Consider the following 13,796-nt stretch of genomic DNA (forward strand, 5'->3'; position numbering starts at 1 on the left):
GTCTCAAACAGGTCTGCTTACTGTCCCCAGAGTCAAAACAAAACACAAATGAGCTATGAACCTTGCAGATGATTGTGTACTTCATTTGACTCTTTTAAAACCTTTCTAAATGTCCTAAATTTCTTTTTTTCATAGTGTTTTTGTTATACTTCTTCTCTCAGTGCCTTTCTCTTATGTAAAGCATGTTGAACAGTCTTGTCATTGTAAGGGGCTATAAAAATACACATTGCCTGTGGCCCTTTTTTAATTGGAGACATTGTGACTTGTTATTGCAGGAAAAGCACATGTGTAGCTTATAACATTAAATAATGACAGCTAGATCCAATACCACAGTGAGTTATGCCAGTCAGCTAAAAAGGACAATATCACGGCCTTGGAACCATTAAATAAAATACAGCAAGTATTTGTTATTGTTATTGATATCAATCACTGCACACCTGCAGTTTCCTTTCTATGACATGTCAATTATGGCCCTAAGCATGTTGGCACATGCTTAAGGGCCTCCTTACCTCCAGGGGACCCAGTCAGAGTGTAAAAAAAAACATCAACTGCCTACATTAAATAATGTTTAACATTTATTTAAAAAATAAATGAAATTAAAAAATATCTGAACAAACCTTAATTTCAGTGCTTATAGATGCATTTATTAATTATGTTTTCTTTAAAAATAAGCATTAGATTCAATGTGTGGGGAAAAGTGTTTTATTTGTTTCACCTCCCTTAAAGACAGGAGAAAGCATCTTTAAATGTAAGTTTTCCATTTTAATATCTAAACCTGGATAAGACACATTAAAATTAAATGTTAAATGCATATAAATTATATGTATAATGAAGGGCTGTACTTTTCTATATACTATATACTTATATACCCAGTTACATTACTGAAGATAATAATAATAATCATCTGGCAGTTATCTTGTTTGTTTAGCAAATGTCAAAATGTATGTGAAGTGTTGGGCCTCAAAAAAATGTCTGGTGTGTGATCTATTCATTTATGCATTAGTTCAATTGATCTGTTATGAATACAGCATTTAATTGGTGTTTCAATTGAAGCTGCAGGTGCAGTGACTCCTTTAGAAAGAAAAGTAAACAACAACAGAACAGCATAAAGTAACATTAGTTGAGTTGTGGTGAACTTGACACAGCATTAAACAGATAAATAACCAAACAAAAAAAAATCAAGTAGGGCATCCATGTGCCCAGTGGTCTAAGATGCATACAGTACCATGTCATCATTATATCTTAAAATGCCCAAAATATATCCTTAAAAAAAAAAAGAGAGACAGAGAAAATCAATATAATAGATATTTAAGGGCTCGTGCCATTCTAAAATTTAAAAGAGGTGGAAATATATATTTAGCATCAAATAATAAATATGACTAGTCAATATTTTGCAATCAAATGAAACACACTATCAGAAGTCTGTGTAAGCTGTGTATATTTTTATTGATTCAGAAAATATACACAAATATCATAGTAATAAAGTTGAAGCATGGTAAAGAAATGTACAGGACATCAGACAGCTCACTCCCCTCAGTGACACCAGTCCATCCTGACAGGCCCGGGTCAAAACCCTCCTGAAAATATTAACAATAACCTTTTTGTCATTGCCCACCACAGTGGAGACCAAAACACACACTTCAGGCGGACTCTAAAGGTAAAAATCTCTGCTTCACTTTTCCCCCAGAGCTGTCAGGAAGTAAACAGCACTCTTCTCTCCAAGCTCCATCTTTAAACAATCTGTGACATTCTGGCGTAACTTATCTACACATTTTTACATGTATCATAAAACAAAACGAACAAAAATACAAACACCAGACTTGTTCACCACCAAGATCTTACAACTTTCTCAAGTCTTTTTCATACCTGGAGTTACAAGCTGGACTAAGGCTTTTTCATATCATACAATCCTCATGGCTCTCCTTTCTATTCTGTCCTCAGCTAAAAGTAGTCTTCCTCCCACATTCAATGAAGTTTTAGGTGGGGACCAGTCTTCTGTTAGAATTCATGGGTAATACATCACTTCTTCCTCCTTTATACCTCCTTCGTCAGACTTTCTGAAGCAAAGCTAAAGGCTAAACAAACATTGAAGACAATAACACACAGACGGACACTGACATTTATTGACGGAAAGCAGCCTCGCTTCCATTCACAAACTCACTGCAGACTCTCTCACATTCATTCCCGCCTCTGATATCCTCCTTAGTCCATTTTCAAGCATTCTCCTGTCTCGTTATATATTCAGGCTTATATATACTATAGGCCTGAATACACTTCTTTTGTGTTCGTCTCCATAGTTGTTTACATATTTATTTATTATCAAGAACACCATAAGCAGCGGATGTAGCTCTCAAACGTTAGCAGGTTGATAGTTGTTTTTTTTTTTAACCACATGTGTAAAACACAGAATAATTGAATTTTAGTCCATTTTTGTGCACTTTGATGGGTTTTTTTTTTTTTTTTTTTTTTGCAAATCGAGCCTCTGAGTCGATGGACAGGTGAATATGAGTAAGAAGGGTTGGGACCTGTGTGTTGTTTCACCCCCTTCCCCCTCCGGCCGCTCCCCGACAAGCAGTACCAACCAGTTCCAGCCAAGAGTCAGTTTGTCCCACTGGTTTTTTCCTTGGGCTCTTCCTGGTCACCAGTGTTCACACAGCATACTGACAGACACACGGATGGCCTCGATCCCCCTTCTTAGGGCCTGCAACGCCTCATCCGCCTCCTCTTGTCTTCCTACACTCACTCATGTTTCCATTCATCCATTTGAAAAGAAAGGGGTATTTGATACCCTGCAGCTGCTGAACCACAAGAAACGAGGAAAGAAAGAGAAATGTCACTTTAGGGATTAATATTTTTTGTCAAGTCAATCTAAAAAGTAACCGTTGTTTATGGCTTATCTTGTGTATGTGCAACTCTCAACAGAGATGAGACGGGTGCATGATGTCTCACTCCTTAGCAACTTCTGTGATCAGCTCCGGTAAAACATGGTGTGTCCGCTTCCGAAATTATTATTGATATTATTGATCTTATGCCTGGTTTTCTGGCACATTCGTGATGAGGAACATGATAGAGAGGGCGGGGGGAACTGAAAGGGAAACTGGCAGTGTGAAAAAGTGTAACGCCTATTTTTGGAATCTTTACCCACGTTTAAAAAACCCACTTATACACACAAATTTTGGTGTAAATGTGGCATAAATCTGTCTCTAATTTTGTCCTGTCTCTGGCCCAAAGCCCATTGGTGCCAACTGAAGACATTAATCTTTAAAAGCAGTCACAAATACACACTTTCATTTTAAAAAAAGGCTAAAACAGCTGGTAGTAAAACAATAAGGAATATATAGAATATCTCCAGACCTATCCATTAAATAAAGGCTGTGACGAAAAGTTTTGTTTTTACTGCCATGTTGTTGCATCCACTCCAAAATACATCTGTAATGTAACTGTGACACTGAAGTTCAGGTGATTTATTCAATGATGTTTAGGGTATTTAAGTTTTTTGTTTTTGCAAGTGTTTTTTTGAGCATATCATTGCATATCACTGAGTATCATCAATTTATTTCTCTACCTGGCTATGTTAGGTTAGAGCTGTCAGAGGACAAAGGACGCAGATAGCTGTTCAAGCATGCTGTGTGTGTTTGTGTGTGACATGTCCGTACCTGCCACTGACCTGCAGGTCAGCCAGGAGGAGCTCACTTTGCCAGATGTTCAAACGGCACACTGACCTGAGAGTGGAGGGAAAGATGAGAAGCTTGAAGCGGATCAAAGGGAGAAGACAGAAACCTGAAGAGAATACGCTTTAATTTTAAATCCAAGCTCCTCCAAGCCAGTACTCTGTCCTAGTTCTTTATCTCCTGAGTTTGGTTCTTTGGGCTATTTGGTCAGAAAATGCTTATTTGTGATCTGTTGGCAGTTCACAAAAACGTTGCTGAAACTGGCTCAATCATTGGCTACTAAATAGAACTGTCAAGATCATAAGAGGATAATATGCAAATATCCTTAATTTGTGTAAGACTGTGTGTATTCAAATAACGAACATCTGCTTCATCACATTATTTTAGTGTGTGTAAGATTCTTCGAATAGTGATGTAAAGATACAGCACAATCAGTCTGGATATTTAGGATGGCTGCTGCCGTTGCTACAGACCACAGACATGATCCCTAATAAATGAAGAAGCACTAGAGGGAGTCCAATTAAAAATTATAAAGAGGGTATGGGACACAAGGAGCCGGCCTCGGCGGATTAGTCTATTCTGTGTCTATATCATGTCAGACTTAAACAAAAACTCTGCACATCAATATGCTGGTGGTGGTTATTATGAGTAGATTATGTTTGAATATTTTCCCAGCTCCAATATTTCCAAGTCGGAATGATAAATTATGAATCTGTATCAACATGAGTGGCAAACACAACAGAAAATAGAGCAATGTCAGCAGTCCAAGGTAATGAGAATCCTTCTGAGGCACAAAAAAAGCAGTTCATGCTACGTAGAAAATGGGAGTAATATCAGCTGCAGTTAATTTATGGTTGATATGTAATTATGGTCTAAAATAAGACTCAGGAGACATTCTAGTGGCACTGCAATGCTAAAGTGGTGTACCAACCGACCAACTAGCATGGGTAATAGCATGAAAAACACAAAAACTTGCAACAATAAGATGTCACCAGCCTCTATAAATATTTGGTGCATGCAGCATTAAATCTAAAGCATGTAATCTGCACTTGTTAGCACTGTGTTAGCACCTTAATCTGAAGGCATGCTCTTATGAATAAGACAAGAACACTCGGCTAAAGCAACGGATGCGCATAAAACATGCAGCGACTCCCCTCACAACGAAACCTCACTGAAATGTAAATCCACTATCTCCCTACCTGTGATGCAGTGATGCGTGATTGGTCGAGTCGTGCAGTGAGGTCAGAGGAGGAGACGTTGGCGGGGGCCCCGCGATGAAGCCTCATGGCCACCTTCCTCTCTCGCTCGGCTCGCTCTGCTCTCCCCGCCTGAGGAGAGCGGTTACCTGCGCACAAACAAAGATACACGTTTGGATTTAAGACCCTTCATTCTGTTACAGCTGTAGGCCACAGTTCCTTCCAAACATCAGCCTCCTCACCTGACTGCTGGACCCCACGTGTGGCCGGGTTGGACGGCGCAGCATCTGCCTCGTTCCTCACTCTGTTGGCTGCTGATGGGTTCGGACCAGGCGGCAAAGCTCGGCCTCCGGCTCCTCTTTGGCCTCCTCCTGCCCGCTCCTCCCCTTCTTTTCCCTCCCTTCTCTCCCTGTCTCCATCCTCTGCGGTCCTGCCCGCCCCCTGAAACACAGAGGAACAGTACAGACGTGAACCTGTGCTGTGGAGGAGAGAAGGAACAGAAAAGTAATGGAAAAGCAGGGGACAGTTACTCACAAACTTCAGCATGTTCCAGTCAAAAACGTAGTCGTAGGAGAAGCCCTGTCTGTGGAAAAGGTTCCTAAAAAGCTGCCTCAGATATGAGTAGTCCGGTTTGTCATCGAACCGCAGCGAACGACACAGATTCAGGTAAGTGGAGAACTCAGCTGGGAAACACAAGAAAAAAGGTGGATTTTAAACAAAGACAGGTCAACTGTATAGGTTTTTTAGAAAGAAATGTGACTTCTTTAAATTGGTCTTTCTGCTTTTAAACTCTCTGTTTCTGTATACTCACAGGGGTATCCCTTGCAGAGCACCTCGATGGGGGTGGACATTTTCTTCTCACTGATGCGTTCATACTTCTGCCTCTTGGTGGCAGCCTTGAGCCCCTGCCAGGGCAGAGAGCCCAGGTTGAAGTACATGAGAACGTAGCCCAGAGACTCCAAGTCATCTCGCCTCGACTGCTCTGTGGAGGCAAACGTGGAACGGATAGAGTCAAGGGAGATGAGTGTGAAATGGCGAAAAGGTTTGAGACAAGAGAAGAAGAAAAGGGAGAGGAGGAAAGGAAGAAAGATGAAGGAAAGGAAATGAAAGGAGGCTGTGGCTCTGAGAACTGAGAATCTAGTCCTGATCAATAAACATGCATATTGCAGCATCTCTGCTGACATTTTACTGTGAACACACACACAAACCACAGCGGGGTTAGCAGAACACACACATTCACACAGATATCTAGGCCAGCCTCAGTGTGTATGCTGTCTCACCGATGCCCAGATGGGTGTTGATGGAGGCGTAGCGGGCGGTGCCGGTGAGGTTCTTATTCTCACGGTAGGGGATGTGCTGGTGCGTCCGGGCGTCACGGTATTTCTTAGCCAAGCCAAAGTCGATGATGTAGACCAGGTTGCCTTTCTTGCCGAGCCCCATAAGGAAGTTGTCGGGCTTCACGTCTCTGTGGATGAAGTTCTTGGAGTGGATGTATTCAATCCTGCTGATCTGAAGTACAGAGATGACAGCAGGATTTAATAGAGATTAACACTATCCCATTACCCAAAAAAAAAATGCAATTCATAAGAAGATGCTATGAGTTTTTGGGTTTAGACTTTCAAAGAGTCCCCCGGGTTGTCTCATGTCAGTATGCTATGACAGTCAACTTACAGAGACATGAAATAAGTCTAGATGAACATTTTGGCTCAAAGTGATACTACTGCAATTTAGAACTGCACCCACATAAAGTTGGAGGAGTCACAAAAGACAGATTTTTAAAAAGTAAGGTTCAAAAACAAAGCAGCAGCGAGCAAAATGTACTGACTTTAAGTCCTGAGTATGGGTTGAACTTTGGATCAAACAATTCCGATAATGCAACTCAGTAGGGTCCACTTTAAATCAGATGACATCATCAGGGTTATTTTCTCAAATGACTGACTGTATAGAAAGGGGTCAAACAAAGAAAACCACAAGGTACACACAAATAAATTCTTCCAGAAAGATGTTTCTGTCATTCTATGTTGTTGTTAATGTGCTAATGTATGTTCAAGTGTTTTTTTTGTTCAGTTATCACTTAGTTATTTGATGTTATAAAAAGGGGGGAGATGTCTTATTTTACACTGAGCCCTGCTCAAGATTGAGCTGGGCATGTGTAAAAGCAGAAACCTGACACCACGGCTCCACTGCACCATTCGGTACTCGTGTTGTCAAAAGTATCTAAATATCAAAACATTTTGATACTGAATATTTGGAATGGTCTCAATACTCATTTTTCACATTGTACTCCAGTACAAGTTGCATGTTTTTGCTCTCCTCTCCGACAGCAAGTGGTGCCCACATAGTCCCACCTGCACCAGGGGTAAACTAACTTAGATGCTGTTTTGCTTAACACACAGTACACAAGCCTTGTTATATTTATCTTTTCATAAAAATCTGAAATTTTAATCCAATGTTATGTCAATGTTTCCCTGCACTATCAAATATTGATATTTTTTAAGGTATTGTATTGAAGTTAAAAATTCCAGTATCATGACAACACCATTTAGTATCGCAGAGACACTGGCTCATGACATCACCAGGTATTTTGGCTTCTTTTCTGCACAGTATGATGAAATGGAGATACGTCAGTATGTCAATGTTGCAAACCTTAGAAGTGCCACAGGATGCTACTATGTGTGTTTGGGTGCTTCTTGCATTTAAAGGATTTTTTTTTTCTTTTTTGAGTTCATCATTAATTTCTTTTAGGTTACTACAACAATAGGTTTACTTGCTGAAATGCTGAAAAAAAACTAATCAGTTTTCTCATACTGTCAAATGCAGCAGCACTGTATTACCTCTCTGTCTAAAACGCTCTGTTTTAGCTCCTGTCTCTTTAAAGTCCCCCCTCCCAAATCCCAACTCTGCTCTGATTGGTCAGCTTACACGCGCCTGAGCCTGGACTGCAACAACAACAACAACAGAGCAGCTGTGCCAAATTAATTCTCACGTACCAAACTAGCCACTCTGCAAAAAAGTATGCAAATGTGTGACATGGCGACATAGGGTGGTGTCAGCGAGTCACGTTGCCAGAGCAGTGTTTTCTGTGGGAGAGAGGAGCGTCTGTAGGTGCAGACTTGACCTTTTTAACTTTCAAGCTCTTTTATATGCACAAGAACATATACAACACACCAAAAGAAAGAACAAAAACGAAAAGCATAACAGGTCTCCTTTAAGCATGCAACTATAATATGTCAATGCCATAGTGTCCTTGAATGCACCAACGAGGAGGGGTTTTTAACAGTCCATGATTACAACTCCATAGCCATATAACAGTTATTACAATTTTTGAAAAAACAAAGGAAAGCAATAAAATCTTTAGAGATAGAATACCTTTTCTCGCACATCTCTGCAAGCTGATTTTCACAGCGTATTAAATAGAATTGCACAATACAAAGTAGAAATTGATAATTTCTGCATTGCTCCAAAACATACAAGTACTGGCCAAACCCCCAAATCTGACTGATCTGATGTTTTGTTGTTGGACAATATAAATAAATTGATTTTTTAAGGAATCAAGTTTTCCTCAGGTTTCCAGAATAGTGATTATTTACTCTGACCATCTGGCCAAGAGTTGTTCCTTTTCACATAAGAATGTGTGAAGGATTTTTGGTAGAGTTGTGATACTTGGAGTCTTTATATTCCAGCAGTTATAGAGTGCTTGGTCTAAAACTGAGAGTGAGTTTTAAAGTCTCATTGCCTGGTAAAATAATAGTTGAGTCACTGGTATTGATCAATAATTCTGTTCGCTTGTCTGCAGATATATTGAGGTCATTTCATGTTATGGGACAGTTAAAATCTTCGTTATTGCCCTTTTAGAAGAGAGGAGAGGAGAAGAGAGGAGAGGAGAGATGTTACAATGACAGAGCGATTAGGAAAAGAGGTCAAAGTTGCCAAGAGAAAATAGGACGAAAAGAACAAATGTGCCAGTTGTAGACTAAAGTATGACATATGAGGGATTAAGGAGGCTCATAAAAGACACCGCAGGCTGACCCCTGCGACAAGGATTAGGCCGACTTGCGGAGCTTCCACGTCCTAGATTTGAAATGACTTTTATGGAGGAGCTGAATGGTGGAAGATAGTGAGGGGATAAGCTTTGTCTCGAGCCAGGAAACAAGCTTCAGAGGTTTAGATGAGAATTATTCTCCGATTTCAAATGATCCACTTAGTTCCAGTCCAAAAATAGCCACATCCATTTATTGAAATCTGTGTAACTCCCCAGCCTGAGGTCGACTTCAGTGCATCATACGTGAGCAAAGGTGTGACTTTAGACTACTGTTATCTTTTTTAATTTGTCTGTAATTGCATAATTTCAAGTGCACCTTTCCATCGTCTATAACTTTAACTGTGTATCCATATTTTCTCATCTTTGGGTGCCTTTAAAAAAAACCCAGACGCCATCAGGAAACATAACACTGTTCTGCAGCAAGCTTGGAAGGAAATGAATTACTACTAACGGACTGTCTGACAATTATTGGCTCTGGATCCCAGAAAAAACCCAGATGAACTGTATGTGGGGATGGGAGGATTTAAGTTGCAGAAGAATTCTAAGTGCTATATCGTAGGAAACTGGACAGATTCTTGAAGACGTTTCACTTCTCATCCAAGAGGCTTCTTCAGTTCTAACTAACTGGAGGGGAGTTGCAGTCTTTTAAACCCTGTGTGGGAGTGTCCTTACAAAGTCGCTAAGGACACGTTCACGTATGAACTCTGAGTTTCAGAGTCGCAACCAACATGAAGGCCGATTGAGCCAACGACCCACATTTGGCCCCAACGACTCTGAAACTCAGAGCTCACACTCACACACAGGGTTTAAAAGCCTGCAACTCCCCTCCAGATAGCTAGAACTGAAGATGCTTCTTGGATGGGAGGTGAAACATCTTCAAGAAACTGACATAAGTCCAGTTGCCTACAATACAGCACTTACAAGTACCATGACCTGGACGAGTGAGAACCTTCATCAACATTATGCAGAAGAATGTTTGTCTCTCAAGAAAATGTAAGGTTGTGTGATTCCACTATGTTTAGTGCCATTTTAAGAGGTTTAACCATATTTTGATGATAATTAATAATATCATGACTCACGATTATTTTGGTGAAGATAATCGTGACATTACATTTTCATATCACCCCATGTTAACTGTTATGTTTTACAATGTTGACTACAATCAGTCAGTCTGTCTCACCATCTGGTCGGCCAGCAGCAGGACTGTTTTCAGACTGAACTTGCGGGAGCAGAAGTTGAACAGGTCCTCCAGACTGGGTCCCAGCAGCTCCATCACCATAACGTTGTAGTCGCCTTCTGCTCCACACCACTTAATAGATGGGATTCCTACTGTTGAGAAGGGAGGAGGGGGAATCAGAAGGTTAGGAAACTACCAATTTTCACTTTATTTGGTTTTAAATCTATAGTCCTACCACTTCTATAGCAGAAGATGAATGTTAACATTATTTTTAGGTTATTCACAAATCAATACTTCAAACTTTTTCAAACTTTCTCCAACTGCAGAAGTTCCCCCTGGGGTATAAATACCCCTGGTTGGGAACCATCGCTCTACTTCCCAGTATTTGACTTTCATTTTGCACATAATAACAATTCATCTGCACCTTGTCCTCAGTTATACAGTATATTACTATTTTTATTATTACTGTGGAAGTAGTATTATGAGTAGTAGTACTGTAGCTAACACCATAGCTAACATTGCTTTATATTACTTATATCACTATATAAAAATGCAATATCACTACATTTTCATATATATTTCATGGTGGAGAATTATTACTGTCTAGGCTGTATGTTACATAGACTGCACATACTGTATATTACATATAATACTATATACTTAAATTTGTAATTATGTATATTGTATTTGAATACTTTAATCTATACAGTAAACCCGTTGGGGGAAAGCAACTTTGTGACTTGACGTCAATTAAAGTTTTACTTTTATTTCAATACAAACATCTGGGGGGCTAATTCAAACCTATAGCTGATGCAGTATGAAGGTTTTCTGTTTCCCTAACCATCCGTAATGCTATAGTTATATATATTTTTTAGTTATTTCATTCAAATAGCTCTTTTTGGTTTTCTAACCTTAGCCTGCTTTGGAATGTGAAAGCTTTGGAAGGATCAATTAAGTCCTATCTTAAATTATGCATTAACATGCAAGGCTTCAACAGAGATCAACAGCACTCAGCAGCCATGACTTCACCTCAGTGAGACTGAATGACCTTTAATATCTTTCAACAACCCTGAAATGACCTAAATGCTCCTTCACTCCAGTCAAATATGCCTTCCGTGTGTCCCTGAATGACCCTGAATGCACGCAAATGCCCTTAAATGTCCTGAAATGTCTCTAAACGCCTCCTCGGCAACAGTATTCATTGTTAAAACCCCTCAGCAGCCTTCACTACCCCTCAGTGCCCCTTAAACTATTCACTGCCTCTCAGTGCCCCCTAGTAAAGCTTTCAGAAACCTGGAAAACCTTTCCCGGTGTGTCTTACCTCCCCCCTGCATCATCTTGTAAAATTTGCTCTCAATGTGGAGCTGTGGGTGTTTGGTCTTCACACATTCCAGTTTGATGGCTACTTCCTCTCCTGTAGCGATGTTAGAACCTGAAATACCGGAGAAGTAGTTACAAAGCATTAGTCATTTCCAACGCATAAAGGGACCTGAGAAATTTAAGAGTGAGGTCTATTTTAAACAGTGCACAAAAACTGGAATATGTGTATTATATGCTTCTTGCTATTTAAAGATAAAAAATAAGGAACAGTGTCAGCTTAGCACAGTTCAAATTCTCACCAAGGTAAATATCTCCAAAGGATCCGCTCCCTATCTTCCTCCCGAGGCGGTACTTGTTCCCCACCCTCAGCTCCATGGCTCCTGAGCTTTTCAACTCACTGAGGGGGTAAACACACGCAGATACAAGCACACACAGAGCTTCAGTCATCAGTCACCGTTGATCAATAGAGTTAAAGGACAGTGGTGCCAAGCTGCAGACTTTGAACTTAAAGCTATGAGCCCTGGGGCTGCCGTATCATGAGAGAAAATAAAAGTGGAGGCATGGGGAAAAAAACGACGGGAAAGATGAGAAAGAATGAAAAGCGCAAATAACTGATCCACAGCAGTGACGTAGTCCAGCCTGAGTTGAACCCACTGGAACCAGGAAGGAAAATGTTGCTCACTTCCACTTCTAACGCCACTTCATGTGACTAACCCCACTATGGAGGCCAAACATTTTTCAGTGTAACCACCCTGCTCGTAACGGCCATGTTTGGTTGAGTTGGAGCTCTGACGCCTCCAGAGGACCTGATAATACATTCTGGTATCTCAGAGGACAACAATTACAGTGTTTATAAAGTGCACGGGGAAAAGGTGAGAGCAAAGAGGAGCAGAGCGTGGAGTTGTATAACATGATTTATTCAGGGCTGCAGGAGGTGGGGGCTGGATCAGCATCTCACACTCTTCCCACAGCACTTCAAGGGAGTCTGGTCCTGTGTACAAGTGATTTGCATAAACTCCCAATTTCTGGACTGGAGTCCCCTGACGAAATCTGAATGAGTCATGTTTTCCTCACCCAAGCCCTGTATCTGTCTGAACAGCCATGAAATACGGACTCAGAGTGGGAAATGACTGAGGGCTCTTACCGACAGAGGTTAGGCTTCACAAGCCGGTTTGACATTGCACTAAACGCTGACTAAGTTCATTTTTCTAGTCTTGGCTGCGTTGTGGACCTACATACACCCCATCCACATATGCTGTGTGTGGGGGGGGGGGGGGAACAAGGCACTGCTGCACAGTACCAAAGCCTTTACCTCAGGTCTCTCCAGCTCATCTCCTCTCACAGCCTCCTAAGAGCTGCTGTGTTACAAAACTGAGAGCCACTGGTGCTGCAAAGGACTGCAAAAACAGGCAAGACGTTATATTTTCGGAGAGATTACTTCATGCAGTTGCCCCAGATAGCAACAGCGAGGCGAAAAGGGAAGGTGCTGAATGCAGAAAACACACCGCTCATCCCTCACTGGCCATCAAATGTGCTGATAATCCCCATAACCGCACCCTCTACATACAGGTAGGACCTCTGAACAAGCGCACCCCCCACACCCGCCCCAGCACGACTGTATTTGGGCTCGATTAATCTAACCCAAAACCACCTCACACACACCATCACACACACACACACATACAAGCCTCCAGACACCTTGACTAGCCAACATACACCCCCCCACATCTCCTCCTCCTCCTCCTCCTCTTCCTCCTCCTCACCGGGTTATGTCAGGCTCCGTGGTCGCCCGCTGGCTCTGTCTCACTCAGGACCCTGGACAGCGACGCACCGACGCGGCTTCGGACGGCTCATAACCTCGGAGATCTGTGACCCGAACCCCTCCACAAAGACCCACCCAAAAAATACAGCTGATCCGAGTCGAGCCGAGCCGTGCTGCTCCGGAAGATCCTCACTGTCACGATTTCCTTATAGGTGGATAAACGCCGAAACCAGACACTGAGGTCCTTCTCTCCCTCTCTCTCCCTCTCTCTCTCTTGTGTGGCTGCGCCTCTCTCTCCCCCCTCACACACCCCCACCCAGCCCTCTCTCAGTTTACACCATTGACAATATCGATGATGTCATCCACAGACTGGAGGAGATGCCCGGATTGTCTTAAAGCCGCCGCGCTGCTGCTGCTGCTGCCGCTGCTGTGTGCAGGCATGAATGAAGCAGCACTCACACACCTCACTTAAAGCTGCAACATGCATCTACACCAACACATCTTTTAATTCTTTAATTATAATGTAATAATGCCCAGTGTGTTACACTAAGTCAGGCGGGATTGCTAAATGAGCATTGATTTATGTGTGTGTGCAAATGTGTCAACCCCCTCTAGTGGTCATTCCAAC

General features: G+C 41.6%; 1 protein-coding gene across 5 annotated transcripts; it reads right to left on the minus strand.

Annotated features, from left to right (window-relative positions):
- Nucleotides 1–1,421: 1,421 nt before the first annotated feature.
- On the minus strand, nt 1,422–13,475 carry csnk1e (casein kinase 1, epsilon). Of its 5 annotated transcripts, none has more exons than XM_084342236.1 (11): nt 13,170–13,475; nt 11,706–11,803; nt 11,408–11,518; nt 10,090–10,235; nt 6,148–6,376; nt 5,679–5,849; nt 5,402–5,550; nt 5,110–5,308; nt 4,871–5,016; nt 3,657–3,722; nt 1,422–2,798 (listed from the first exon to the last, which is right to left on the minus strand). In XM_084342236.1, the coding sequence occupies exons 2-10, from the start codon at nt 11,779–11,781 to the stop codon at nt 3,690–3,692; spliced, it is 1,260 nt and encodes a 419-aa protein (XP_084198362.1). In that variant the 5' UTR covers nt 11,782–11,803; nt 13,170–13,475; the 3' UTR covers nt 1,422–2,798; nt 3,657–3,689. The 5 variants fall into 5 exon arrangements, with proteins under 5 accessions (XP_084198362.1, XP_084198361.1, XP_084198360.1 ...); XM_084342235.1 differs by having other exon boundaries at nt 1,422–2,795; nt 3,668–3,722; nt 10,090–10,238; nt 13,170–13,474; XM_084342234.1 differs by having other exon boundaries at nt 3,668–3,722; nt 10,090–10,238; nt 13,170–13,474.
- Nucleotides 13,476–13,796: the final 321 nt, after the last annotated feature.

This window comes from Pagrus pagrus (genome assembly GCF_965226575.1).
Source record: "Pagrus pagrus genome assembly, chromosome: 21".
In the NCBI taxonomy this organism is placed as follows: Eukaryota; Metazoa; Chordata; class Actinopteri; order Spariformes; family Sparidae; genus Pagrus; species Pagrus pagrus.

Excerpts from the sequence above, each read along its gene's own strand:
- csnk1e (XM_084342235.1), bottom strand. The coding sequence starts at position 11,781 with ATGGAGCTGAGGGTGGGGAACAAGTACCGCCTCGGGAGGAAGATAGGG. Across the intron at positions 5,850-6,147 it reads CAACACCCATCTGGGCATCG|AGCAGTCGAGGCGAGATGAC; the intron begins GTGAGACAGCAT and ends TTGCCTCCACAG. Across the intron at positions 5,017-5,109 it reads ACGTGGGGTCCAGCAGTCAG|GTAACCGCTCTCCTCAGGCG; the intron begins GTGAGGAGGCTG and ends GTTTGTGCGCAG.